The 23,652-nt window shown below is 40.4% G+C and overlaps 2 protein-coding genes across 2 annotated transcripts in view; one reads left to right on the top strand and one right to left on the bottom strand.

The window, feature by feature from the left end:
* The window catches only part of slc37a2 (solute carrier family 37 member 2), a 29,686-nt gene extending 18,280 nt beyond the window's left edge, over positions 1 to 11,406 (top strand). Inside the window, exons 13-18 of the mRNA XM_033650090.2 lie at positions 1,978 to 2,026; positions 3,882 to 3,955; positions 6,235 to 6,313; positions 8,507 to 8,604; positions 8,757 to 8,821; positions 11,101 to 11,406. Of these exons, the coding sequence (XP_033505981.1) occupies positions 1,978 to 2,026; positions 3,882 to 3,955; positions 6,235 to 6,313; positions 8,507 to 8,604; positions 8,757 to 8,821; positions 11,101 to 11,116 (381 nt within the window). The 3' untranslated portion in view covers positions 11,117 to 11,406. The remainder of the gene's footprint in view (positions 1 to 1,977; positions 2,027 to 3,881; positions 3,956 to 6,234; positions 6,314 to 8,506; positions 8,605 to 8,756; positions 8,822 to 11,100) is intronic.
* A 1,018-nt stretch (positions 11,407 to 12,424) lies between these two features.
* pou2f3 (POU class 2 homeobox 3) overlaps positions 12,425 to 23,652 on the bottom strand; it is a 36,283-nt gene continuing 25,055 nt past the window's right edge. The window contains exons 8-13 of the mRNA XM_033636958.2: positions 21,624 to 21,765; positions 21,165 to 21,298; positions 20,910 to 21,074; positions 18,333 to 18,375; positions 18,052 to 18,166; positions 12,425 to 15,685 (exon numbers count right to left, since the gene is read on the bottom strand). Of these exons, the coding sequence (XP_033492849.1) occupies positions 15,646 to 15,685; positions 18,052 to 18,166; positions 18,333 to 18,375; positions 20,910 to 21,074; positions 21,165 to 21,298; positions 21,624 to 21,765 (639 nt within the window). The 3' untranslated portion in view covers positions 12,425 to 15,645. The remainder of the gene's footprint in view (positions 15,686 to 18,051; positions 18,167 to 18,332; positions 18,376 to 20,909; positions 21,075 to 21,164; positions 21,299 to 21,623; positions 21,766 to 23,652) is intronic.

Raw genomic sequence — 23,652 nt, 5'->3', positions numbered from 1 at the left:
GCAGCAGGTGTGACAGGCGGAGCTGAAGATAAGACGCGAGGCAGACTCATTTTTAGCAAATAAAACCTGCTCTATCAGGCTCAGTTTTAAGGCTACAGCAAAGACACAGTTATCAAATTAAACTTAAGACCTAAGGTATCCATTAGCACCAACCATGTCATGCTATCTTGTTGGAAAGGGGGCCAAATAAAGCTCCAAAGTTATGCTAAATTTGTCGAGGGAAAAAGGGATTTTTCGAATTGGTGTATTTAAATGTTTCTGCATACTGTGGTCCCTGAACATCCTTGAAATTGCATAAGTTGAGTATGACTGAAAAACTGAGAGTTGACAGCCATATACTCTTTACACTGTTTCAGTCACTGACACTGTCATGTCATTATATGCTATGTTATAGAAGGGTGCCAGTGATCATGTGAGTTATCATGTCCAGTGTGTTTCCATTCATATACCTGCCACATATCCTGTTCTGCTTTTGCGTCCTAACGCTGCCTTGAAGCAGCAGGGATAAGGAGCTGGCCTCCAGATTGTTTTTCCCTCATCCTGGTGATCGCCACATCTGGGTGATGTTAGTATATGTTGGATGTGTTTCCATTCACATCTCCTACAACAGCAACACCAACGCACTGCCCCGTTCTTATGCATAACTCTTTCTGGTGCTGACAGGCAATTTAATTTGCGCTTGTCTTAGTGACTTGATCACACACCATTACATTTGTTATGCTAACATCAACATTTGTTTATTGTGTTTCATATCATAGGCCCACGAATATTTATCCATATCTCATAATTATCAGACTTTGATGCTCTGCTCAAGGGCACCTCGGCAGTGCCCAGGAGGTGAACTGGCACCTCTCCAGCCACCAGTCCACGCTCCATATTTTGATCCTCTGCCTGACCCTCCCTGTGTCCAAGGAGATTTAATGTCACTATATCATCACGCTATTATTAATACAAACAGTAACCACTGTATGTGTATGAGGGCGGCAGTAGCTCAGTCCATAGGGACTTGGGTTGGGAACCGGAGGGTCGCCTGTCGAGTCCCCGTCCGGACCAAAATATGGAGCGTGGACTGGTGGCTGGAGAGGGGCCAGTTCACCTCCTGGGCACTGCCGGGGTACCCTTGAGCAAGGCAACCCCAACTGCTCGGGGCGCCTGACCAAAGGGCAGCCCCCTCACTCTGAGATCTTTCCACTTAGTGCATGTATAGGTCCTGTTTGTGCATGTGTGTGTCTTTCAGACCTGTGTGTAATTGATAAGCAAGAGTGAAAACACTGAATTTCCCCTCAGGGGGATTAATAAAGTGAATAAACTTAAACTTAAACTTGAACACATGTATGTATCAGACCTGCAGCACTGGATTTTAAATGACCTGTAATAAACTGGAGCTTCTGTGAAACAATATGAGCCTCATCCATTATGTAATATATTACAATTTGAAAGTTATGTACCCAACACTGAGCTCAGGACAGAAAAGGATGTGCTGCAGGAGGAGGGTGGATTCTCAAATTCTGAAGTTTTTTTCCCTCTCCCAGAAAACTGCCTATCCCAGCTTTAACTGATATTTGTGGCCACTGGGGGGCAGCACAGGACTTCACCACCTACAGTGTATTTTTTCAGTGGCCACTGTAGTCATTAATTATCATTAATTATTATTATTAAGAGGTAGAAGTGTTGGACACAATAATAAAAACACCTTTATCATCTGGTGCTGTATTACAGTTGAGTGAAACATTTTATAAGACAAAAATGTATTTTGAGAAACAAAATATCATTGAAACTGGTGCAGTGTGTGTGTGTATGTGTCATGCACCATATTAACAGTCGACTGATGTAATTTCCAGCACAGATTTTTCTTAATGAGTTGTGATACGGGGAACGTTAAGTTGAATGTGTGATGCTAGAGTCAAATTCTGTGTGTGTACTAACTATTAAAGCTTACTCTGATGTCTGCTGATCGTTTTTTTGTTTATGTTCCAGCTTTTCCTCTATAATTACATTGGACAACGCAGCATGGGTACTACAGTCGGTAAGACTTCTTTACTGTATTTCTTGTTTCATTTCTCAGAAGGTTTTAGGGTTTTTCCAGCTAGAATGAGCCAAAGTATAAAAAAATTTTTTATACTTTACGTTTTTACAAAACAAGGCAGACAAACCCAGAGACAACAGGCAGGAACATCATAGGTGAAGGTGAAATGCTTAACGTCTTACCTTTATGTCCAAGATTGTCCTTTAAGGTCAGAAAGGTCCTTATGATCCTTGAATATGATTCATAGAGAGCTTGGGGCCGGTTGCACAAAGCACCTTAAGTTTGCTCCTTAAGTATGACACTTAAGGTTTAGTTTTTCTTTTGCTGAGGAAATAACTTAGTGTGTTGCACAGAATCTCTTAAAAGGTTTCTGTAGTCAAGGAAAGACGTTCAGACACTCACTGCACTGAAAGAGATTTTACAACAGTGTAATTCTGCTGTTTCCATGGAGACCATTTGTTTGCTTGAACAGGCGCTTGTGATAACCTACGCTACCTGTTGTCGCACACAAGTATCGTCTCACACAGTCGGCCTGATAGTAAAAAAAAAAATGGCAGAAGATAAGAGGACACAAAAAGAAAATGGCGGGAGGAAGAAAAATCAGACCTCTAGAGGGGTTCAATGAAAGAGACTAAACTGAAAAATAAATTTGCTCCTAAAATAACAGCCAACGTGAAGCAATCAGTGTAGGAGGAAACTGTGACGTGTGGACAGGAAGTTCAGGTGACTACAACAACATGTCGGCTGGCACATGAACAGACACAGTGACTCAAATAATAGTCAAAGTGATAAAAACAGGACAAGAATAACCCGATGACATCACACACGCCGTGAAAGACGACCGGGGGAAATTGGTGAGTACCAGCGTGTAGCGTGTACCAGGCATAATACAAGTCCTGAGTCTGAAATATGTCTGTCAGCAAGTCCTGCTCCACCTATTTAGACTCCACTGTAGACAACTGCAGCATTTCTCCGACCACGTAACGAGCCACAAGCTCCGTGGCTTCTTTCAGACTGATAGGTTTAACGTTATCTCCGTTATTAGAACCAAACGACAGCCGTTGCTGTTTCGGAGCTGAAGGACCAGCGTTCTAAAAGTAACGCAAGTAACTGATGTCTAGTTTGAAAATGTACTTAAGTATTTGATTACTCAAACAGCAAACTAACGCGTTAGGTTACTCCTTACTGCAAAAAGTAATCGAAGTACTCTACTCGTTATACCCAACTCTGGAGGTACCTCATGATTTTTTTCCTTACTTTGGTCACTAAGGTGCAATGGTTTAACAAACTTTAAGCAACACCTGAAATATAAGACCAAGATAAGGAGAAAAACTTAAGGAGAAGACTTAAGTATGTTTTGTGCTACAGATTTTATTTAAAGGAAGTCTTAACTCAGAAAATCTTCACTTAAGGTGCTTTGTGCAACCAGCCCCTGCATATTTTTAAGGAGGGAGATCTCTTCCACTCATTCAGAAGCTACAGGTCTATTCTGTATGTCTTAATGCTGAGGGAAATAAAACAAAATTTACCAAACAAAATAAACACATAAATAAAAGATCACTTCAAAGTCAATAAAATTTCAATTTTTTTCCAATATTGTTTTTTTCAGTGGCACTAGGATAAAAGATTGTGATTTTTAAGAAAAGATTTTAGGAAAACAACGTACTCACATTAGTTTTTTTGTAGTGTTTCACTTTTATGGAAATGCAAAGAGTAACAGGTTAGTTAGTCTGTGATGTTTGGAGCAGTCAGAGTCAGATCATGATCAGCCTGTGAGAGTTTATTCACATACAGCGTAGGAAAAAAACAAAGAGGAGTGGATTCTTTATTTATTTAATTATTTTTCCATATGTAGCTATGCTGCTGGTGTGTGGAGGCCTGGTGAACGGACCGTATGCCCTTATCACTACTGCTGTATCAGCTGACCTGGTAAGACCTGAGGCATTATGGGAAACATCCCAGCTGTCTGTTTGTTATTGTTGATAATGGCTTTGCAGCAGGAACACCTGTGACCCCCACAGCAGTGACAATATTAGACGTGGTATACATCCATGTTCATCAGCTGAGACAGCTCAAAGAGTGGCCCCTCTGTCTGCTGATATTTCAAGAGTATAACCATTGACTTCATCTTCTTGTCAAGCAAAATCCTAAATGATTGAGTTGGGTTTTTTCCCACCTGGACCTTTATGCTCTGCCATTTCTCCTCTAATCATCACACTGTAACCTGTGACAGGCTGTTATGATACCACAACTATCACACATTCACATATATGGAGTTTTTTCACGTAGGTTTACATTACCAAAGGTTTATGACAAAATCACTTGAGGCACGGCGAGAGAGGAGAGGGAGAGACGCTGTGCTGCTGCCAGAAGAGCCGCTGAATGAGTTCCCTCTGAGCAGTAAGTTGCTAAAAGAGTCTGAGAAGTCCGGGGCTGTTCATAAAACATTCAGGACGCCACAGTTTATTCCACACTACTGAAGCTGCTCCTCTTTGTGGAACCACCGTGGAGTTGGTAATGATTTTGCTTTCAGCCATGCTTGTTGTTGCCATGGGTAACAGTATGACATCAGTATGTCAACAAGACGAAACATCCCGAGTATCACGATTCGAATTTTTCATGTCATATCAAAAATTACACCAGTATTATCGTGAACAAGATGATATGCCCCTAGTGTAGGGCCACTGACCAAGCGTCGGTATTTGCTGCGTTGGGAGTGAGTGTGTCGGGACAGATACATACCCACAATATACACGTGTGCACCATCATTTCATACTACTCATTCGTTTCTGTTTTTTTTTTTCTGTATCATGTAGTGTGCTTGGTCAGTCAGTGTCATTATCGCTGTCATTTTATCATCATCAAACCCAATCTTTTCTTTCACATCTCATCTTTGATCAGGAAATTCCTGTAATGTTTTTTTCTGTGTATTAAAGCAAATGTGTAATTTATACAGTAATGGAAATGATCATTATGTCAAATCCTCTGGGAAGTGTAAAAGATAATGCATTGTGGGGGAATCCAGATCTTCTAAAAAGACAGATTTATGCTGTCTTTTCATACAAGTATAATATATTTAAATGATACTTCTGAGAAAATGACCTCTCTCTCCATCAGTGACTCTGCCTGAGGGGTGACCTCAGCATTGTCAGGCTAACAGGGGGTCCCAGGTCTTATAGAAGGATGTCACGGACCCCTTTTGTGAGGACCTTAGCTTCTCTAGTTGCAGAAGGTGTAAGACTTCCTGTATCCATCTATTGTGAGTTGGAGTAGCATCTTTCCATTTGGAAAGAATTGTGCGCCTGGCCAACAAAGTGGTGAAGGCAATGCCACACCTTGTAGTATTAGGCAAGTTTTCCGTTGAGGGGGAGACCAAAAAGAGCAGTGAGGGGGTTCAGTTCTGAATTTGTGTGAAGGGGCTGTTCGAGAGTTTTGAATATATCTGATGCACATATGCAAATGATCGGCCGGGGACTGTCTGCAACGGTTACAAGCATCACTGTGGTTAGAATAAATGTTAGCTAATTTAGCATTGGTGAGGTGGGCTCTATGGAGCACTTTACACTGCAGGAGGCCATGCCTGGCACATATGGATGAGGAATGGACCAGTTTTAAAATGCCTCTCCACTGGTTGTCAGTTATCACTGTCCCTAAATCCTGCTCCCACAAATCCTGGAGCGATATAGTGGGGACTGGATTCAGGAAGCCAATTTTGGTTTAGATGGTGGATATCAGTCCTTTTTGATCAGGATAGAGGAAAATTAATTGGTCTTTTTCTGCTTCAGGAGGGCGGTATGGGAAATGTGGAAATGCCTCACTTGGAGGAATCGAAAAAAGTGGCTGTTGGGCAAATTGTACTTGACAGAAACATGAAAGATGAAAAAGTCTCTCTGTCATACAGGTCGTTAAGTGTTTTGAGGCCTTTAGTTGACCATATATGAAAAGTGGGATCAGAGCAGGAGTGAGGAAATGAGTAATTGTTCAATATCGGAGCATGGATCGAAGCCTTAAGTACACCATGTTGTTTCCTGAATTGAAGCCAGATCTTAATTGTGTTAGTGACAACCGGGTTTGATGCTGATACTTTTATACTTCAGTAACATTTTGAATATAGGTCTTGTAACAGAGTATTTCTACACTGTAGTGTTGCTACTTTTACTGCAGCAAAAGTAAAAACGTCTCTCATCACTGTGTCTTCTTTGCAACAGGGAACACATGAGTGTCTGAGAGGAAACTCCAGGGCGTTGTCAACGGTGACGGCAATTATTGACGGCACAGGTTCAGTAGGTATGTATGGAATTATTTTACATTTCTCTTCTGAAGCTACTCTAATCTTTACTTGTAAGTTTAATAATGATTAAATTAGTGTTATCAGCAGCTTTGTAGTTCCCCTCAGCTGTGCAATGGATTTAAGCCTCTTCTGGCTCATTGTTTTGGTTTTATGACCCACAAACGCTGGTCTCAGCCTTATTTCCAGGTTTTCAGCCCTGTTAAACTCACTGTACAGGACCTGCCCAGCGCTAAACATCACACAGACACAGTTATCATCAAGCTGCTTAATAACGTGAAGCATTAGAGACATGTATATTTTCCTCAGCAGGTGGTGGAGATCAAAAACAGAGCTAAAAGGAGAATGAAAATTTGACAACAAAGCTCCAAATAGATGATTATGTCTGCTCAATGTGTTTGCTACATCAGTTTTAAATGGTGATAATATGTTGGTGCTTTGTTTACAGTTTGTTCTGCTGCCGCCAAGTGACCAAAAAAAATCCATGATGACGGCTTATGTATCAAATAGTTTGTAGTTAAAGAATAACTGTACATTTATCACTTTCCTTTTAGATGGTAAATAAATACAGTAATAACAGAAGAAATTCTAACTGCATGGAGAGCAACTGATAGTTTAGACCCTTTTAGAGGATAATGTGGAGGATATATTTGCCTAGAATTGAAATTAAAATGGAAAATAAGCTATTATTATAGTTCAGTAGTCAGGTTTAGGCCAATAAAGCATTTTTCCCAGCTAAAAATGCATTTAAAAGTATTTTGGATGCACAGCGTTTTTTTCAGCTTAAATGCTTTGGTTGGTTTGGTCGCTATGATACAGAATATCTGTGGACGTAAACATGTCGGCACAGGGTAGAATACTCGCTTTAGATGAAGGGAAAGCTGAGGCATACAGGGAGAGAGATCTGTGTGGTTTCATGAGAGGAAACTTGACATATATACAGTATAAGAATAGATTTCTGCTCTGTTGTTGTTCAGCACTTGTACATATAAAATGTGACAGTTTGTCTTCGCAGTATTTGTCCCTCCCCCACTGTGACTGGATGGTTGACAGTCAGACATTCACTATATTTACATGACATTAGAGAAAATCTATTTATTGTGTCAGTCCGACTAAAATTAGACCTTTAAAATACATGTAAACATGTTAGCCAGACTGAAATCATACTAAATCAAATTTCTCAAAGTGGGACTAACACACCCAGATAATGTGACTCCTGCATGTATACAGTCAATCCGACCTAAACTGGCCGAGGCGCTCTGAGCATGCCCCACAGTTTCCGCCCCGGGCTTTGACCCAGAAGTCCGATAGCACTAAATGTGTAAGAGAAGAAGAAGCCGGTAACAACATGAAGAAATCTACATCCAGAGCCGTGACTTTTTGGAAGGACCAAATGTACAGAGCTGTAAAGCTGTCCACCATGGTACCAGTTAGCTGCTAGCCAACCGTAGCTAACTTGTTTGTCCATTGTTTGGTCTGTGATGTAATAGGTCAACAGGAAAAAGGTCCAATACTAACAAGCTGAAAGGGGGCATATCTCCACCTATTGTAGAGGAGTCGGACATACTTGGGTCAATAAATGGATTCCCCTCCCGTGCTTGTGTACTGGGACATGGACAGTAGTCCAGTTAAATGTCCTCGTCCATCTGTAACTGTAGCTCCACTTAACTGTGCATGTAAACATACTGAGTGACGAGTGCTGCATTTTTACCCAAAGTTGAACATTTATCAACTGTTGGCACTCAGAAAAAACCTCCAACAGGCAGCGCTCGATGCAGAATTCACACCCAGCGCCTCATCATGCTGCCACGTTTGTGCACAGCGTCAATATGTGGCAATCCCACTCCCACATTAAAACAATACACTGGCCTCAGAAAAAACGCAGCCTCTTAAGGCCATAAAATTCTGATTTAGAATCTGTTTCACTGACAATTAGGTTTGCACATGGAAGAAATGAGTCTTGGTGTTTTCGTGCTTAATGATAAATACTGTACAAAAGTCAAGAGACATAACAGAAAATTACCATAGAAGATACTACAAATGAAATATCTTTTGTTTTTCCATTTTCTTCCCCTCTTTTTGCATTTAACATTTTCAGTGAGAACATTTTGGTGCTCTATTTTGTTTCCTGGTGAATGCGTGTAAACGTCTAAAAGGGTTTTCATGCGCTGATGCTCATGTGTTCTCTGCAGGAGCGGCAGTGGGTCCTCTGTTAGCCGGTGTGATCTCTCCCACTGGCTGGAACAACGTCTTCTACATGCTCATCTCTGCCGACGTCTTAGCCTGCCTGGTCAGAAACAACTCAATATCTTTACTCTTTAAACACAGCAGGTTTCAGACATCAGGTTCCTTTTGCCATCACTGCTCTCAGTCATGTTTTGGATAATGATGTTTCTGTAGTTTTGTAACAATGCCCTGACTGACACATTTGTTTGTCTTCAGTTTTTGTCCAGGCTTGTTTATAAAGAAGCTCAGGGTTGGTGTGGACGTAATCCTCGAGTCAGAGGGTGAGTATCAACACCCGCTGTGGTCATAAAGAAACTGGTATTATTTTTAGATTTGGGGAAGTCCCTTGAGTTTAATAGAAATCCGATGGCCCGTCCGTGGGTTTTTTTTAAGGCTTTGTTTGATGATTATGATACGTCAGTTACTTCTGTATGTGCTATAACCTGTAGTTTGAAATCTACGCTCCTTGCGGTGCCATTAATGCTGACCATTTCAAGATACAACCACCACAGCAGGATCAATTAACGCTTCTGTCAGGCAAAAAACAAACTGCTGTAACTCACCCATTAAGCATAATTTGAATCCACAGATCCATATTATCCAAACAGAAATGCTGCTGACACAGTTCTCACACACTGACAGTCCAGATGATATAAATCCAGCGAAAATATTTAGTCCAAACACATTATTACATCCATAGATATCCAGGAACTGCTGTTGCATTGTTTCAAGTGTTAATATTCCTCCACATATTATCCATAAATTCTGCCGTTTGCATGTTACTATGCTGACTCCAGATATTAAATGGAAGTGAGCTCCTGACCTTTTCATTGATACCTCACTTGAGCCAATAGGAGCTTCCAGTGCTGTTTCTATGGCCTTAATAGTCAATGAGGGCCTGTGATGAAACCGTGTGGATTTCTCACACTTCCTGGTTTACAGCCAATCAGTAGCCAGCGATCGGCGCTATGGCTTTTGGGTCTTGGTTTGAACTCCTAAAGCCCAGTTCACACCAAAGATTCGCGACAAGACTAAACTGTTTTAGAATATTGCAGAGAAAAGTTGCAGCAGTGTGAACTGGCCGGTCTTCGCTCGACTCAAGCCGGCTGATGGTGTCACCTGCAACTCAGCTGGTCAAATCGCCAGCAGCTGGTTTTAGAACGTAAAGCACGTCACCTGTTTCTGCAGTCAATCAGGTTGTAGTGTCAAAATGACCGCAGAAGGCGTGTTGGCTTGCTGCAGCAGGTGCTCCATCCCCACCGAGCCCCCTGTTTCCATCCTCACGGTGTGCCGGTGTTAGACAGGGGGTGTTGCTGCTGCTGGCTGTATGTGCTTATGCCCCGCCCACACACACACATTCTCATTGACTGATTAATTGGCGCTGGTTATTTATATTATTGTGGCGTATTGGTTATGAATCCAGTCCATCTGATGCTTGTTTTGTTTCATCACTGTAGCCAGTATCTCATTATCACTATCCTCATTCAGATTTTAAGAAGCTACAAATTATATTCAGCCACAAAATATTCAGATGAAGAAAAAAACTTTTATTTCAGTGTGTTGACACTTAAATAACTAATTTAATGAAGCACTTGCAGTGATTGACTGTTGGGGTAAAAAACTCAAGTGTGTTGCCTTTCAAATGAGACCATGCACCTACATGTACTGAAATGAAACAAGAAAAGCTTTCTTTTTTTTTGGGATAAACATTGGATGCGCATTATGGGTGAATTTTACAGGACATATAAGAGGTTTTAACTGCCTATGTTTTTAACAGGATAGCAAACTGAAAAACAGTAAAATCAGAGGATAGTATCAAACTAAAATAGGCTGAGTCTCTGTCTGTCAGCTTCACACCTGGTGGGTGTTTTGCCGAGTACCTTAGGAAGTGCTGTGTTAAGTGCGAGCTCTCGAGATTTGTACACACCGTGTGGTGCGTTGAGAAGGGACCCTTAGAAACTGTTACACAACTGAACGGCATGTTGGGTACAGCTCATTCTCATTTAACAACAGATGAAGAAGTGGAGACTAGAGATGTGACACTGTCGCAGTGCAGAAGCTACAAGCACGCTAACTTCCATTTCAAGGGGACTTTTGACATGTTTTTTATCCCGTACATGGAGAAAAACAGAAATATGAAAGCTGTAATTTGTCATTTTGTGGGGAGCAAAGTGTTGATGAGACTGATCGACTGTTCATCAAAAAATAGTTACACTACGTAACTCCCATTTTACACTGCCTCCATCGTCGCCAACCTAATCGAAACATGGCATGTTAATTAGTGATCTTTAAGAATCTTGGTTTGTTGATTTTTTTGTAGCAGAGCCAGGCTAGTTGTTTCCTGTATTTATGCTAAGCTAAGCTAACAGCCTCTCAACTCATCAAACTCTCTCTGCAAGTCAGCAAATAATGTTTTTCTTAAAATGTCAAACTATTCCCTTACATAATGAATAAAATATGGACACTGGGCAAGGTTAATGTGTTTGATGGTATTATAAATGTCTTAATATTCATTCTCCAACCAACTGTAACTTTTTACTAATTCAACTTCTTATTCCAGGTTCAAAGAAATCTGAAACACTCACACAATCAAACTGGGACCCAACGAAGAAAAAGAGGGACCCAATGCTGAAACTGACCTCAGCAGACAACCGGTGGACAACCTCACTCCATTTAAGCTGAATGGAAACCAGTGGAGCCACCAGTGAAAATTCAGGGCACTAAACTGACGATCAAAGCCTTCTTCTTATTGTAAAACAGAGAGAAATATGTCTTTATGGAGACAACGCCTTTTTTATTATGACTAATCTGCTCATTCTAAATTGTTTGTTTTATTATTCTTTTATCATTAAACGTGTACATACTGCGCATTTTCTTAATTTCTGTCTCCTTAGTTACTGTATCCTCACAACACCCACCATTCCAGCTCAAATATCTCATTTGACAGTTTGGTGGCATTTGCAGCGGCCTTTAGTAACGGTTGTGTCATGTAAGAGCAGAGATTTAAGTCAAATAGGCTTTGTTCATGCAGCCCAATGTCACAAATTTGCTTCTGTCTTTAGACGCTTGATTCAGATAAAGGAAAAAAAAATAAATAAATAAACCTGTAACTGGGAAAAAAATGGAAAATACCTCAGGAAGATTGATGTAATAATCTTTAGAAAAAGCTTTTGATTTACTGGTCCATCTACGTCCCAACCCTCACCTATGTATCAAAAGATTGCAGATACAATTGGCTGAAATGAGTTTCCTCTGTAGGGTGTCTGGACTCAGCCTTAGAGATAGGGGAAGGAGCTCAGACATCTGGAGGGAGCTCGGAGTAGAGCTGCTGCTCCTTCGCGTCAAAAGGGGTCAGTTGAGGTGGTTTGGGCATCAGATCAGGATCCTCCTGGGTGCCTCCCGCTGAAGGTGTCTTGGGCACGTCCCACTGGTAGGAGGCATCCTGGCCTGGGAACACCTCGGGGTCCTCCAGGAGGAGCTGGAAAGCGTTGCTGAGGAGAGGGATGTCTGGTTTGTTTTGCTCAGCCTGCTGCCCCCACGACATAGCCCAGATAAGCAAATGAAAATGAAGGGATGTTTTCTGAAGTGTATAATCCCCTGATCTAAGAATTGTTGTGTTTAGTACCTTAGAACGAGCTGTTTATATCAACATACAGAGCAGGTCCTCTTCCACTGAGTCCACTATGTTGTTGCTACAGTAGCCCACAACAGACAAATCAAACACTGGCACAGGGTCATTTGTGTTTTTATGTCACCCACCATAGCTCCCCTACACACTTTCAGTTGATTGCAATCTGCAACCTCACCACTAGATGTCACCGAACCCTCACAGTAGACCTTTAAAAGAAAGAAAGCCAAACACACACACACACACACACAAAATGCACATGGCCATCCTCTGTTTAATGGTAGCAAGTAAAAGTTAAAAAGCGTCCCTGGAATTAAGAGGTAAAGACAAATGATTCCCTGAGACTCAGAGGATCGTAACATGGCAGCCTCAGTTACATCAGTAAAAACTTCACTTTATAAAGTACCTGCTGTTACAGTATACAACGTAATTATAGTGGTTCGTTTACGTAGCTCAGAGTTTTAAAACCACTGCAAAACGTTTCTCTAAAATAAGATATACAATGGACACTCGAAACAGCAATTACATTTTTTAAAAAGGGTCAGAGAAGAACCAAACAGACAAGAGTAGTCAGACCTCGATTTGTCTGAAAGGCAGTTTTTTTCCTTTTTTTTGAGAGTTTGTATTAAACAGCGCAAAAAGCTACGGCAGGAAGTAAGTAAACAGAAGCCCCGGCAGCTGAGTTAGACCAGCAGAGGTCTTCTCTCATCTCCTCACAACCAGATTAATTTTTTGTTATCATCAACACGTAAACACCAAAACAAACAATGAACAGATCCTACTAGTTTTACTACTATTCTGAATTTGATACAGGTCATGTCAACAACGTATTACGCTTCAACATTCACAGTTAGGCCTTTTCCAAAATGACATGTATACAGCACATTTGAATCATGCGTCTGAGTTTACACCTCACAACACTTTGCAAGTCTGGGGTCGAGATGGATGCCCAAAAGAGAAGCCTACATTTCTGGCCAGAGGAAAGAAACACTCAAAGGACTTGGATACCTACAGGTTTTCAGATATAAATATTACCACTATTTAACGTCGACCTTTCCCACGAGAGTATACACAGCTGCATGTAAACTGGAATGTTAGTGGAATATTCATTTTCATTTGTAAACAGCTTAGTATTTTCTTTTTTAGAATAAGGGTAAAAAAAATTAGTGCATGTAAATGTACTCAGTGTCGCACTGGATGACATGTTCCTTTATTACCACAAGCATGGCTTCAGTAATTTTTTTGTAAATCTGCACTCACATCGTTCATTCTCTGCAGGAAATACTCACTAGTGCACCAAATGTGTATTAATCCGCTGTTAATAGTAATAATAGTCCCCAACAAATTCAGAGTTTACTCCTGTTTGAGGAGTCATTGCTTAAACCTACAGTGCCCTTTAGATATATAAAGAAGGATCTGGTGGTTTTGGGGGCTGAGAGCTATAGACAAGGCAGAAAATTTTAAGTATTAAAGGTCCAGTGTGTAGGATTAAGGATGATATACTAGAAGTAATGGAATATAATATTTATAACTGTTTTCATTAGTGCAGGGGTGTAAGTTTCAACATTTGGGGGGACATATATGAAACAGTAGCCTGGTGAGACCATCTTGCTCAATGTTCTATTTCGCTCTCTGAATCAGTCTGGACTTGATGTTGCCCCAAACACTTTCAGTGGGTGGGAGTACTGGCCTTTACGGACAAACTCCTTCAGCCAATCGGCGTCATCAACAAAACACAGGGGAACATCTTCGTCATCACTAATGGAGCCAGTAGATAAATCAAACTTTTGCCAAATCCAGTCGGAAAAACGTCAAAAACGTCTTATCCACTGAGAAACCTTACGAGTGCGTACTCTTGTTCTTGGTTCATTTTTGTTATTGACTCTATTTCTGCAATTACTTCCAGGGGTCACTTACATTAGAGTTGGTGTTTGTTACTTAAGGAGCCGCCATTACGGTTCTGCAAACTGTGGCCTGCATTTTACAGTATCAGCTACAACACAGCGTCTGATTGGCTGAGAGGGACATGTCCCCTGTGACCCCCCCTTAAATCTATGCCTATGTATTAGTGTATAATAATCTGAAACTAAGAATCATTGACAAACCAAACACTGGCTCTACATAGGGCCATTCAGGTTTTCAGATTTCCTGTCATCCACCATAGTTCTCCTACACACTTGGCACACGGAAGAAGTTTCGGTTAATTGCAATTTGCAACCTCACCACTAGATGCCACTACATCCCCACACACTAGACCTTTAAGAGGCGGGCTATCACATTGTTGCTACTACTCTGCTTCATCAGGACTGTGACTGAGCCTCGTCCAATGCGAAGTGGTGGAAAAAAACACAAGAACAAAAACAGAAATACAGAAATCTCTCTTGTGAAAAAACAACCAAAAACAGTTTTAACTTTGTCAGAAAATTGTGTTTTCAGGGGCCTTTTAAGTGTCTTATAACTCCGGTTTATTACATCTTGGTTCTTATTTTTGTAGTTTTCACCATGTTTATGGCTGATGTGTGGGAACGTCGCACAGCATCACTAAGAAGAGGTGGAGAAACATGAGCAGGGGATCAGACAGGTTGCAAACAAACCCCCCAGGGTTTCAATTTAGTGTGGAGGAGAAAACAAAGGCAGACAGCAAACTCATTAAGCACACTGTCCTTTGTAAACATCCATCACAGTTTTCAGACAGACGTAGCTCCATTGTCACCTACTAAACTCATAGTTCTCTAGTGCACTGAGGAATTCATAGCAACACTTGAGGTCACTTCTGGTGACTGCAGAGTGATTATCTGCATAAGCTGATCGTGTGTCTTGCACTGTGGATCATTGTTGTTATCATAGCTGATAGACATGATGGCCAAAACTGCAATAATACAACCCAAGCTGTAATAAAACATTAATTCAAAAGTGTTTTTTTTTTCTTCCATGAACAGCTGTATGAAATTCTTTAGATTTTTGGTATGTTTATTTAGACAGGCTTGCTGTACACAATGTAGGATTGAATCAAATTCACTAACACTAACTAAACTATGAACATAAAAACTTACAACAACAGCAACAGCTGAGACGATCGCAGCCCAGCGTAAAGACAGCAGAAAAAAAGGCAACAGCTTGGCACAAACTCTTAACGAACCTGAATCCTTCAACATTCAAACAGATAATCTGAAGCATATTGAGCGTGAAATTCCCCACCAGTGTTTGTGATCTCTGTCAGGAGTGTGTTCCTTCTGAAAAGAAAAGAGTCACATGAAGACAAATCAAACAGCTTGAGGCTGCCCTAACAGCTGTGTGGTGTGCATGTGTGTCGTGTGTGTTTGCAGTCCTCTGCTGTTTTGTCTCATGAGTCCGTCTACGGTTTAGCCTGCAGTTGTAACCCTGTTCCCAACAGGGGTCATTGTGTTACTCGGTCACGTCTTCAGTGTAAATCCTTCTCATAACAAAACAATCTTCATATGATACAGTTCACGTTTCTCAGTGATGATACGCAGTGGGATTCCATCGGTACCAGGACCTGAAAGACCAGACGGAGGATTATTCAGACAAATAAAAGTTACTCTTTAGATTACACTTTCTCATCCACTTACTGTCCAGTGAAAACCACATATCTCCAATTCTGGTGACACTGAATGTGATTTTTTTTTTTTTTCTGATAAACTGAAGGATGAAGTGTTTCTTCAGGGTTCCTGCAGCTGCTCGAGAAGCCTTAAAAGTCTTAAACTACTTGAATTAAGTAGTCTAAAAATACCTGCCTTAATTGGTATTAAAATATCTTCAATCAATCTTATAAAAGTCTTTGTATGCCCTGATTCTTTTTCTTTTTTTTTTTTCTTTTTTTTTTGTCGTTTTTTGGTTTGCTTTTTTGTGCTTTGTTGTATTTTAGGTAGCCTTGTGTAACATCCTGGCCAAGGGACTACAGATGAAGCCTTTTGGCTAATTCTGGCATTTTAATTTATTTTAATGTTTTAATAAAATTTATTTGATTAATTCATTCATTCATTCATTCATTTCTTCTTCTTATTATTATTTAAAATAATGATAATAATAAAATGTAATTAATTATTATTATTATTATTATTATTATTAGTATTATTATTCTGAAATTGTGTTGTAAATAAACTCAAAATAACTGTTAACATCTATTAAAAATAAATAAATAAAATAATTTGCTTAATGCCTAACATTAACGTCATGCGGATCAGGACAGCCGAACCAAAACCAAACATATACATTGATTAAAACAAATAACAAACCTTTTTCAAACCAAACCGATACTTATCTAATATGCTGATTGTTTTCTAGGGCTGTACCCGACCCAGAATTATATCAGTCGTATCCGCCGTTTGTTACAAATATTCGTTTTTTTTCCATTGTAAAGTTTTAAAGTTTTATCAGGCTCAGCGGGACGCTGAGTGTGACAGCAGTGAACGACGGATCGGAAATGTGCAACAATATTTTTTTGCCAACACTGGATACCATATAAAACTCAGAGACTGTGTCGTAAGTGTCTGTGAGCTGTAAATTCACCACTTTTCAGCAGAGGAAAGAAGATAATGTTATCGCGGAGCCTTATGATGCAAAGTTTCTCCTCCTCTGCGCTGCTGCATTGTGTCTGCAGCTGTCTGTACCAAAGAGTAGCGTGAAAGTTAAGAGTGCTCACCCTGCAGCAAAATCTGGGGTCTCATTTATAAATGTTGCGTACGCACAAAATGAGGCCTAAAAGAAGCGTACACCACTTTTCACGCAAGAGTTGTTATCTATAAAAACAGACTTGATGGGAGAAACTATGACTCATGCCTACGAACATTTTAGAGATGGGAAATTGGCGATGCAGATGGTGAGGTGGAAACCTGATTGTAGAAATTGTTATATTGTTTTAAATACTTTTTGGTGTATACCATTTTTGGCTTTTGTCCGTACGTACATTTTTTGTATGGGTCCTACAGACTGTTTAATAAATGAGACCCCTGGTGACCAAACGTCCCCAGAAGCACACAGCAAACTGACTGGCAAAAAAAAAAGACTGCTCAGCTTTGAGGAATCTCAGTCGACTGAGAGGTCTCTGAATCTCCTACGTTCAGGGGGCGGCCTTGTTGTTTTCCATGTGTTCCACTCTCATAAATGTAAAAAAAAATTTCAACATCTGAAGTAGATCATCTCACTTTTTAACCTGTCCCTAACCCTGAGTAATTCATGTCAGTTCATGTTTTGTTATCTTCAGTTTTGGTTATTGTAAAATTGGTCTAATAAAGTCTCAAATCCAACTAAGCTGTAGGAACCCTGTTTCTTTATGGGTTGAGAAAATTCTCTTCCTTCTTAAGCTAAATAAACTCTTTAAAAACCCTTTAAGATCAGCTGGAAAATGCATCATCACAAAGCTGAAAACAGGCTGTTTCTCTGACTTTTTACAGATGCGTGGTTCTCTCAGGACAGCCACACTACAAACATATGGTGATCTTAGCGCTGTAGATCAAAACAACCAACAGGATGTAAAGGGGTTAAAATAAGCTCAGCATTAAACATCTACAGCAAAAAAATGCACCATACACATTAATGCAGCTGGAGTATTAATCCAGAAACATCAAATATGATAGGAAAACACTGACAAACACTTCCCTCAGTTTCCACTCTTTATGCTAAGCTAAGTGTCTCCTGGTTGCAGCTTCATTTTTACCTGTTTGTACAATAAATATGAAGCTACCTAAGCAGCTACCTTAGCGTAGCTTAACGTAGACACTGGAAACACGTGGGAACAGCTAGCCTGGCTCTTTCCAATGCAAACACATCAGCCCATACGAGCATCTTTAAATGTCCCTTGTGTCACAGCTGAAAGGCTCCATGTGAGAAAAATCAGTGTGCAGGGTGTTTAGATGTTCTTACCCTGGCGTGCTGTAGGAGGCTGGGTTGACCTGAGACGTTAAAGAGACGGAGGCTGCGGACAGGCTGTTGGGAGAAGCTTCACGGCTCGCACTGTTGGGAGACGAATTTGATGAAACTGGAAGGAAAAGGTCAAAAACATTAATGAGCATGCAGAAACCAACATACATGGATCATAAACAGCACTAACTGTTTTTGGTTCAAGTGCAAATTAGTCCTGGATAGTAGAATAAGACATCAAGAACAAACTTTATCAACAGGTGAACGTAGGAAACAGTACTTGCCTCCGCCTGAAGCCAGAGGGCTGTAGGATCTGGATGATGAAGCCTGAAACAGAACGAAAATAAATAAGACAAAGAAAAAACTTCGCTTTAAGACTGTAAAATATATGTTTGCTTTATAACCAACAACTTCTATTTTTAACCACTGATGGAAGACGTACTCAGTACTTGTGTAAAAGTAACAACACCACAGTGTTAATGTTCTGCATTTGGAAGTCTAATCGAGTAAAAGTACAAAATCATTTGTATCAAAATACACTTAAAGTACAAAAAGTAAATGTAGCCCGCTCATGATGCAGGATGGCCAATATCAGAGTTATTTTAAAATTACTTCAGTTCAAAGCCTGGTCCCAATTAAACGCCCAGTCTATTTTACTAGCCTAGTGTGGTTACACGTTTTGACAAATAAAGGCCTGTCTCTATTAGAGGCCTGGTCTGATCGCCAGGCAGTTCTCTTCTATGGAAGTTCTTAGGTTGTTTAAAACCAGGTTGTTGGCTCCCCACTTGAGCTAACGTTAGTCAGCTGCTTCGATCGCACATACAGATAGAAATGTTTTAACTTTTGTTAGTATGGAGATGCTACACATTGTCAGCTCAATTCAATCATTTAGTACATTTTACCGAAACCATGAGCACCAGAGAATAATTCATTCAGATTTACCAGCATGGTAAACAAGACAGACGGAGAAAAAAAAGGGGTGACTTCCTCCCTCTAAGGCCGTCATAAAGTCACAATAGTTCTAGTTTTAGATTGCCCAGTAGGTTATTCATATTCCATTCTTCCATAAGAGTCCTCTTTGTTATCAAAAATAATCCAAGTTATGAATTTAACCCCCAGTCTCTTTTACTAGCCAGGTGTGGCTACACATTTTGACAAATCAACGCCTGTCTCATTTAGAGGCCTGGGGTCTGTATGTACGTATGGACAAAAGCCAAAATTGGACAAAAGCCCCTTTTCCACCAACATTTCCAAGAACCTTTATTTGCAGGAGTTAAATATCCTGTCTACATGTTTACATGTTCATGCTGCTGAACACATGTATTGATAAAGTATTGGCTTCTTACTCGCTAAGGGTTAAGGTCACTTACAGTAACGAGTGTAGCTGCCATCAACTCGAGTCATTTTCAAGTTATCTTCACTTTGTTTCCACCAGGGCCGCTCGGCTGTTCACCGGTTACCATGTCATGTAGGCGTGTGTGTGTATGTGGAGGAGTCCAGCGCTGGAACGATACCGTTAGCGCTTATCAATACTATGGTCTTTAATAATTTAGCCCCGGGGCTAATTTAGTACCGGGTTTCGGTACTGATCCTTAATCAAAACACAAACAAAGTGGAGCTTGTAGAAATGAAATAAGGTTTGCAGCGGCAGCGGCTGCCCCTGCCAGGAAGTGCGGAATGCATCAAGTGTGTGTTCCACCAATCAGCGTTCTTCAGCACACAGCCCCACCCCTCAAGAATTACGGGTAATCTGAAAAGTCCTATCCCCCTACTAGGTACTTTTTTCAGGGAAAGTTTGGGGTTGAGGGAAAGTTTTTTTCCCTGGGTAATTTTGGTGGAAACATACCAAGTTTTTTCAAAATCCCGGGTAAATGAGAAAAGTTCCTGCAGTGGCAAAGGGGCTAATGTCTACGGTCAGGTTTCCACCTCACCATCTATGTCACCAATTTCCCGTCTCCTAAGCGTGGGTCAAAGTTTCTCCCATCAAGTCTGTTTTTATAGATCACAACTTTTGTGTGGGAAGTGGCGTGCACCTCTTTCAGACCTTGTTTTGTGTGTACACAGTGTTTATAATGAGAATCCATGTCTGGTTGCCAAGCAGTTCTTTTTTGAAGACGTTATTTGGATGTATAAAACCGGGTTGTTGGCTACTCACCTGAGCTAACGTTAGTTACTTGTTAGTTACTTGAGCTAACGTCTGTGTCTTAATATTCTTGTTGTGCTTTGTGATGGTGATATCAAAATGCCTGATGAAGATCTCTGTTAGATCGAAACGCTGCACAATTAAAACCACTGGGAGCTTTGAATACAGTGTGCAGGTCTCCTGTCTGGTTCTGCTTCGCTATGATCCTATCTGGCAACCTCGGCTTTAGCCAGAGACGCTGAACAGAAGTGCTGGGCGGATGGATACACCGTTGTTTGTCAAGAAATAGTACCAGCACATAACTCCTCCTTAAACCACAACTTAACACTTCAGTTTGTGCACAAATTAAACACAATATAATGTGTTAATATAATGTTAGTATCATGTGTTGATAGATGTGTTTTTAAGCTTTGGATGGAGCCATGCTAGCTGTTTCCACCTGATTTCAGTCTTTATGCTAAGCTAAGCTAAACACATCCTGATTCCAGCTCTGCATATAACAGACGAACATGAGAGTTACATTGATCTTTTCATCTCAGTCTCAGAAAGGAAGAGAATGACTGTATCTCCAAAATGAGACTGAAATATCAGACCCACTGATGTGAGATATTTGAGCAGGTTGTTTCAAGAGATCATCGACACACACAAACATTAAGCGTCACGTGAGAACAGTATAGCGTTTCGTGTTTGTAAGTGAAAGAGATGGATGTTAACTAACCATTCTGGAGTTGTAGTTGTGGGATTTGACCGATAAACTGGCCACTGGGCAGTAGATCCTCTTCTCCTTCTGACGCCGATTACAGAACCAAACTCGAACCACCTCCTTCTCCATGGATAGCTGCTCCGAGATCAGGGTTATCTCCTCGGAGTTGGGCTTGGGGTTCTGAAAAAAACCCAAACAACACAATAAATGCTATAATCTAGAAAGCACTCACTACATACAAGTTAATTATTGATTTAGCCTTAAACTCACATCATGGAAACGTTTCTCCAGAGTCATCTTGATGTTCGTCTCAATGCTTGTCCTCTTTTTCCGTTTGCGTCCGTAGCCCTCCATCAACGGTGGCAGAGAGGTGGGGTTGGTCATCGAGTCAGAAGGTGAGTTCTCTGATGTAAAAACAAAAATATAACAGAGATCCACAATAATGAAATCAGGTAAGTTACAGTTGTAATAAAACCCTTATTTTTTGGCAGATTTTGTGTAGCAGCATTAGTTTTAAAGATGCTCAGAAGATGATTTCTGCTAAACTCTCCAAAGTCAAAAAAACCCTTTTCTTAAAAATTCCTCTTAAAGAGATGATTTCATTGAATATTTGCATTTGCTTAGCTTTTTTTCTGGTGCCTTTTTTTTTTTTTTTTTTTTTTACATCAAGCCAGAATAATCAGCAGTACTGATTTAAAAAAATAAAAATTGGTGGTCACTGTGTCATACCTGCATCACTCAGCCATTTCTCCAGCAGAGGTTTGAGCTTGCACATGTTTTTGAAGCTGAGGTTGAGAGCTTCGAAGCGAGAGATTGTGGTCTGGCTGAAATCATTCCCGTACAGTTTTCCCATCGCGAGGCCCACATCTCCCTGTGACAACACACAAACACACATGGACTAAATCACCCTCTCATGAAAAAGTCAGAATATACATGTAAGCACAAAATATATCTGATCAGTTTGACAAAAAAGTGGATGGAGTTTGCCTGAGGTGAACCTTGAGTTAAGATATTAAGTCAAACTGCTGTTCCGAGATCATGAATAAATGCTCATGCTCGTATTTGATCAGATATCATCAGCTATCAGAGCCATTTTAGTCTTGGGATCCTGGGGCCAGTTGCACAAAATGCCTTAAGTTAAGTTTTTCCTTAAAGTCCTAGTTAAGGTTTCTTCAAAATAAGATTGGTTGCATAAAACATCCTTAAAATGTTCACTTAAGTTTTTATGGTTTTCTCCTTGTCTTGGTCTCATACTTAAGAAACCCCTAGACCATTGCACAAAAGACCTTAGCAACCAAAACAAGGTAAGAAAAAAAAATTAAGGTACCTCTGACTCTATCTTAACTGCAACATGATCGAGTTATTGGTGATAAATGAAAAAATTACCCCAGAAGAGTGCTCTGCAACCAGGTGGACCTAATGGATATGCTTTTGATTTTACACTGAATTAATTTTCATTGCTTCTTCCTACAGTTGTTTTCTGTTCTCTGGTATTTCGGGATCAAATTTACTTTGTAGTTTGTGTTTTCCATAATTGTATTCCTCCAGAAGTTTAGTCTCTTCCTCCTCTGACCAGTATGGTTTTACTTGTCTTCTTTTCTTCTGACCTTTTTTCACTAACTATGAGCCAGCTTTGTGAGATGATAACAGGCATCACAAGTCTGAGTCCAAGCAAACAAACGCTCTCTTTGGAAACTTTTACTACTGTAAAATCTCTTTCAACGCAGTAAATAAGTTAACATTTTTTCTCAACTAAGGCAACCTCTTAAGGGATTCTGTGCAACTGAGTAAGTCCCTCAGCTGAGGAGAATTTAAGCCTTAAGTGTCATACTTAAGGAGAAAACCTAAGGTGTTTTGTGCAACCGGTCCCAGGATTTTGGGATTTATCATGAAAATAAAATCAGATCACTGCAACAATTGTTTTTACAAAAACTCATTTAAACCAACTAAAATGTAGTTATTGTTGAAGGATAATTCTCATTTATTACAACCTGGGTCTTATTTTGATCCATCGTTTCTATCATTATGATAACATGGCACTCACTAAAGTAATCACTGAGATCAGGGAACACAGTGACGTTGCTACAAGTCCAATAGGGCAACCAACACAAGATGATCAAGATGATCAAGATGATCACACAGACTGAAAACAAGACGGCAACAGTAATAACCAACATTATATTTAGGTTTTTATTTCGAAGGAATTTCATTTCTTTTATTTAGAAGGAATACTCAGTTGTCTGCACACAACTAAAGCACCCAGGTAGCCAAAATGACCTGGCCTGGCATTGGCCTGCACTCAGCACGCTGGAAGAAATAAGTCAAGCTGCATCCGGTTGCTAAATTAAGCAACTCAGGATGAATGACGCCCAATAATCAGGCCAAATAAACTGGCCCAATTCCTGTTGCCGACACTGCCATCGCTGGGCCATTATCAAAGGTTAACTAGCCAAGCAACAGCCCAAACTTGGCACCTGGAAGAAAGAAGCCAGACTGCATTCAGTTGCCGAACTCGGCTGGGACTTGAAATGAATGATGCCCAAGAATCGGGCCAAATAAACTGTCCTGATTCTAGCTGCCAACACTGCCATCCCTGGGTGAGCACAGTCAATCAAAGTTGATGCAGGGAGTCTGTAAACTGTGACCGATGTTAACGCTGGCCAGTTTGGGTTATATTTTTCCCAATAACCTTTGAAAATAAAGTTTTTAAAAACCTGTCCGACCACCCGGGTTATTATTCTGATAGACATGATGGCCA

Source organism: Epinephelus lanceolatus, chromosome 11 (genome assembly GCF_041903045.1).
Source record: "Epinephelus lanceolatus isolate andai-2023 chromosome 11, ASM4190304v1, whole genome shotgun sequence".
Taxonomy (NCBI): domain Eukaryota; kingdom Metazoa; phylum Chordata; class Actinopteri; order Perciformes; family Serranidae; genus Epinephelus; species Epinephelus lanceolatus.
Note: the sequence above shows the minus strand (reverse complement) of the source record. Positions and strands in the feature narration are given on the sequence as shown.